Below are 6,000 nucleotides of genomic sequence, written 5' to 3' on the forward strand. Positions count from 1 at the left end.
TCCCCTCAAACAAACTACAAGATAAAACAATGCAGATATCTTCATACAAGAACCTTCTGAAATAATATTTTAGATAATGGTTTATAGTTTAAATAAACATGAAATTTATCATTTAAATTTAAAATATCAAATTTACCATTCATAGCACAGTATTATAGGTACTCTTTAGACAATATATGAATAGACAGGAAAGCTGTTAAAGGTTTAGTTTACCCAAAAATGAAAATTGTGTCATTAGCCGCATTTCCACTGTCGGGCCAGTGCGAGCCAGGGCTTAAAACGGGCCGGGCGGGGCTAATAGCATCGGGCCAGTGGCACCGAGGCCAGAATAGCACAACGTTTCCACAGTCAGGGCCTGAAGTGTTATCTCTTTGAAATGATCCGCAGCGCTGAGCTCTCCAGACACGGAGACAGACACTTTGTTCATAACCACTCCTCTAGCCCCAGCTGGCCCGCTTTTGCCCAAGGTTTCGCGTCGGGCCAAAAAACCCTGGCCGTTGGCCCCGAGGTGGACCCTACAAGGCACAATCAAGCCCCGGAAGTGACAGTGGAAACGCGACTGGCCCTGGCACGGACTGGCACATCCGGTTTAAGCCTGACAGTGGAAACGCGGCTATTAATGACTCACCCTCATGTCGTTCCAAACCCGTAAGACCTCCGTTCATCTACAGAACACAGTTTAAGATATTTTAGATTTAGTCCGAGAGCTTTCTGTCCCTCAATTGAAAATGTATGTACGGTATAAACTACGACTGTTATTCAGCGGTTTAAGGTCAAGAAACAAAGTTAAATGCTTATAGTCATCTACATGTCAGTAAGTTCCCATCCCTCTAAAAATGGAGGCAATGATCATTAAATGCCAGTATAGATTGAGTAACACATACCCCTTGGTTTTTACTACTTAACACCTCTGTGCAATCACAAGCGCCCACCAAATGTTTGGAGGCCAAATGTCACAACCTCCACAGACGGAATATGAACACCCCGTGAATGAAAACAGATACTGATTATTTCTAACAGTGCTCACAACAAAGTTCAGTCACTGGTATTTTCTCTTTATATGTAAAAAATAAAAATAAAATAATAACAAAACAGATAGACAGACAGACAGACAGATAGATAGATAGATAGATAGATAGATAGATAGATAGATATCATGATTCAGCACATGGTGATAAATAGTAGCTCTCATAGCATGACACAGTACTTTCATTATTACTAGGACAGTGCTCATACCTATAAGCGCCTGGAAGAGGTTACTCTGGAAGATGTCAATGACTCTCTGGATGGAGCTTCTCAACTGTCTGTCTTCAGTGTTACCTAGTTTTAACCGGTATTCCTCCAGCAGTAACATAGCCTTCTGTGCATCTGTACGGGGCAGACAGAAAGTTTTCATGAATTACTCTATGACACGATACTGCAGCAGACAGTATAACGCGAAATATCTAAAACTCGTCTGTAAGTTTGGCGTCATGAGTGAATACAGCCCAAGTAAGACATATCGTTAAATTACTTTACTGATTTTTTTTTTTAAAACCTATACGTGGTGACTGGGCAAAACATGCACAGTCCGTATTTCCAAACAATTGTACAGTTAAACATATTCAGTTACCTTTGATATAATGCTCGGTAAACGACAATAACTTAATAATTTACAGTCTGAAATGTTTAGTTAAGCCCCAAAGCAGTGAGTAACGAACTACTATGTCAGACTGTGTAAACGTATATCCGCAATGAGTTTTCTCATGTTTATCTCACCTTTTTTCCTTACTGGCATGTTTCGCTTGGGCTCTTGCACGATAACAAATCCAGCAGAGCTCGCGATGGAATTTAACAATACACGCGATAATAAAACGCTCCTCTCCCAACACGCGTCCGTCCAGAGTGTCTTTGAGGAGTCAGACAGACGCAGCTGGCATGAAACTCAAATGTTTATCCGGTAAACATCGGGACGGTTCAGGCTGATATGAAAATGAGCCGCTTGGATTTAGTGCACAGGGAGAGCTGCACTTCTTCAACCTGACAGTCGCGCGACACCACAGAATTGAGCTTTACTCCACTGACAGCCCTGCGTTTCCATTCAAAAGACACACAGACGCTACGACTCAGCCTCCACCGCCAATCTGCTCCGCGTCTGCGGGGGGAAACTCAACATAAGTTGCCGCCAGTTGCAGGGCTTCCAAAAACTCCCCAAACTGCAAATATACTCCGCCCTGCCGTGTGCTTGCAAGGGCTCAGTGTGAACACAAGCGATTCAAATCCTCACGTCTGCAGTTTGCTACATTCTTCTTCACCTTCGGTGGAATGAGGATTGTTTTCCTAAACGTCAAACTTCTTTCGTTATCTCCTCCTCTTTTTTTTCTTCCTATGTGTCAGAAATTCCAAACTTTCCTCCAAAATGGCGTCCCAGGGTTAGAAGAATCACGTGATTATAGACCCTACCCTTGACCGCCCAATCATGGGACTCAGCTACCTTTCAGTTCAGGGTTGGGAAGGTGAGACTTGACACTATCTTAAAGGAGACTCAATGACTCAAGCAGGCAAGTGGTATAAACAAGGGTCCATTTGAGGATATAGGCGCTTAAATTCATGCGGGACATATTACGATTGAACTTTGTTATGCCTAGGCTGTGTTTTCAATCCAAATGAAACATTCACAAGTATTACTGCACCAGCTTTGATTTACCAATCACTGCCATGGAGTTTTTAGTAGATGTTCACGTGTAAGCTCAAACGAGGGGGCATTATGTAAAGCCACACAGAACCTGTTCTTGAGATGTGACTGCACAAAGAATTATTTTGGTGTTGCCATTGGAAAACAAAGAAAGAGAGAGTAATATATATATATATATATATATATATATATATATATATATATATATAAATTATGTAGTGTCATAAAATATTGTAAATTTTTTGTGCATTTGCTGCAAAATTCTTCATGCATTAAAAAAAAACATCAACTGTGAAATAACCTTAACCAGGTTAAAACAAAAACATCGCCTTGTACTCTTAATTTATTAATGTATTTCAATCCCAGAATTGATCAAATCTAGCGCATACACCACAAAAAAAATGCTTTACAAGCCTAGATTTTTTGTCTCGTTTCCAGCTAAAATGTCTAAAAACTTTTTTGCATGAAACAAGCCAAATAATCTGCCAATGGGGATGAGCAAAAAATCCTGTTTTCTGTTTGAAATAAGATTATTTTGCTTACCCCATTGGCTTGTTTCAAGCAAAAACTCACTTAATTTTATTTTATTTTTTTCTGAAAACAAGACAACAATTTTTACTTGTCTAGAAAATCATTTTTGATTTACATTTTTATTTTGTTGTTATTTTGGCTGAAAACCTTTGATTGAAATGTGTTTTTTGCAGTTTGTCATGTTTTATGAATGATCCTCTCAGATCTTGAAGAAGTTATCTCCTCCGTGCCACAGCAGTCAGGTTTGCAGTGTATCTTATGGACATTGGATTTGCTTTGAGTATTTATTTAGATTTTGCCTTTAGCAGCATATCAGTCTTGTTGACAGAGACGTGCATGCACTGTGTACAAGTTTTGGGGAGTCTGGCATTTTTGTGGAAGTTTTCATACTTTCATTTGTTTAAAATGTGTTGTTTTATTTAATATTAATGAACTGTGTCAATGTAATGAACATGTATTACCATTTGAGACTGGGCATATTCTCTGTGACAGAATGTGGATCTGTAAGCAACATGACATTGGCGCTTCCCAGCACATGTCCATCCCGTCTGGCTCTCTCATACTGAACAGTGATTATAGCAGCTGTTTTTGCTTTCATCTGTGGACAAATTGCTCACAATTAATCTTGGCATAAATCAGGATTTTGGCAGCAGTGTTGGTGAGCATAGTGACATGAAATTTTGTCAACAACAAGGGAAATAAATAGTATTTTCTCTGGGCAGGAAGTGCTACAACTTTGTAAATATTTGTGACTGTTTGGTTGTTTTTGCTTTGTCACCTTTAATGATGCTGTTGAAGTTGCTGTATTGAAGTCATTTTTACCAGCATTTTATTATAATCAATCTTTTTGGTATTATGATAATTGTATAGAAGGATGGCATGTAATTTGATTTCATCCTCTCAATGTGATGATGGCCTATTAAACAAATCCCAGTTGTAAACAGATAAATACTCTGCCATAATTTCAGTGGGCTCGCAGAATGACAGGATAATTATCGATCCAGAGTAACAGCTTATCATTCATTTGTGCTGCATCTCAGTACATCAAAGGTACTCTCCCTATTAGAAATGTCAGTCATAATGCCAACACTTGACGTTTCCAATGATGTTTATGTTGTAATTCTCTGAGAAGTCAAATTTAGTGATTCTTAATATACATTTAAATTGATTAATCTTGATCAAACTTTAAATATTTCACTTACTTTCGAAAATCCAGTGTTTTGTTGATCCTGATAAGTGCTTATTGTCACATTTGTAAACATATGAATGCTTTCTTCTTCCGTGACGAGATTTGGTGTCACGGCATCTTTGTTTCTAGGCAGACTGTTAAAGATGTTAATCCTGTATATTTCAACCAATCCGATGATGACTTTGAAACTCCTGAAGTGTTTCCAATTTTGTGTGCCATGTAAAGCCAACAGTCCTTGGGCATGATGTCTGAGGCTGAGATTATAAAAGTCCTGCCGGGACCATGAAGGGATGAATAAAATGTAAGAAAAAAAAATACATCCATAATTTTTCCAAACTGCTTGTTCTATGTAGGGTTTCAGGGATGCTTGAGCATATTCCTGTTTCTCAGTAGACAGGGAAACAGCCTACAGTCTCTGGAAATTCGATGCTTTCAGTTCACCTATCCTTCATGTCTTTGGATTGTAAAAGAAATCCAGAGCTTCTGGAGGAAACCCATGCCAACACGGGGAAAACATGCAAACTCCAGCCAGGACTTGAACGTATGATATATAAAACCACATGTGATGGACTTGGTGTCCATCCAGTGTGTTTCCGTGTATCATAATTCATGCCTGTGTTCCCCTGTCTTGTTCATAGGACTCGTTTTGTAATGTGTTTCTGTGCTACTCCAGTGTTCTGTCTCCCTGTTTACCTACCTGTTTACCTACCTTACAAATCCCACATCATAAAATAAGTCTGTTAATGTAATATCCCACAGTAGTATTGATACACAAGACAGGAAGTCTTATAAACATCCAAGCAGGCCTAACAGGGCACTTGGCAGACAGTAGCACACATTCTGTAGTATAGTGTCTCTAAAAACAAAGCACAATTATTGAAGCAGAGGGGTTGTTGTGCAAAGTTGAACCTTTCTTCACTGTGCAGAAAGCTCCCACTTGGCACAGGTGTGCTTGAAAATGTAGAAAATATACATAAAAAATATATTAGGAAAATATGAAGAAGACTACATGATACATGGTGTCATTCATGAATAAAGGTTTATTTTAAACAGAAATGTGGGTTAGTCTTGTTTATCAATAAGTTTAAAGCAAAGTGTTCTTACATTGCTAAGCAGTCTAGAACATTAAACAAATAAGAGCTGAACATCTGCATATTGATAGGACTGGGATATTTTTGCGTAGGGAAAAAATATAATTAAGGGGAGAAAATAATAAATAACGCCTAATCGTTTAAGGTGTATAAACATACTAAGTTCTTCAATTAATACGAGTTTATTTAGGATTATGTAAGTGTGATACTATTCAAGCCTGTTTATCTACCTGCCTTTTAAATTACAATCATTAGTTCCCATGACAATGATTTATCTCCACCCACTTGTTGCCTTTTTACGATGAGTGTTTAAACCCATGTGTATGCCCTGGTTCTTGGTCTAGTCTTGTGTCTGTTTATTAGCTGTTGCATGTTTGTTTCCCTGTTCGTAGTTTCTGTCATCCTGGCACCTTTTAATTACATCTGCATTTGGATCCTCTCGCCTTTTCTACCTGAATTCAGCAAGCTAACACCCTGCCTGTGGCCAAAGACACATCGACATCTCCATCTCTTTG

General features: G+C 38.7%; 1 protein-coding gene and 1 long non-coding RNA gene across 15 annotated transcripts in view; one reads left to right on the forward strand and one right to left on the reverse strand.

Moving 5' to 3' along the window:
• LOC128022506 (discs large homolog 1-like protein) overlaps positions 1-2,424 on the reverse strand; it is a 126,627-nt gene extending 124,203 nt beyond the window's left edge. For 10 of the 14 annotated variants that reach the window (XM_052610271.1, XM_052610238.1, XM_052610212.1 and 7 more), the window contains exons 1-2: positions 1,759-2,423; positions 1,237-1,368 (exon numbers count right to left, since the gene is read on the reverse strand). In XM_052610271.1, the coding sequence (XP_052466231.1) occupies positions 1,237-1,368; positions 1,759-1,777 (151 nt within the window). In that variant the 5' untranslated portion in view covers positions 1,778-2,423. Of the gene's footprint in view, positions 1-1,236; positions 1,369-1,758 lie in introns of all 14 variants that reach the window. The other 4 variants (XM_052610257.1, XM_052610165.1, XM_052610279.1 and 1 more) reach the window with 2 other exon arrangements.
• Positions 2,425-3,374: 950 nt separating this feature from the next.
• On the forward strand, positions 3,375-4,425 carry LOC128022594 (uncharacterized). Its single transcript, XR_008185953.1, has 2 exons — positions 3,375-3,447; positions 3,698-4,425. It is a non-coding gene; the product is annotated as an uncharacterized LOC128022594 (long non-coding RNA).
• The last annotated feature ends 1,575 nt before the right edge of the window (positions 4,426-6,000 follow it).

The sequence above is a fragment of the Carassius gibelio genome, chromosome A2, assembly GCF_023724105.1.
Source record: "Carassius gibelio isolate Cgi1373 ecotype wild population from Czech Republic chromosome A2, carGib1.2-hapl.c, whole genome shotgun sequence".
Lineage (NCBI taxonomy): Eukaryota > Metazoa > Chordata > Actinopteri > Cypriniformes > Cyprinidae > Carassius > Carassius gibelio.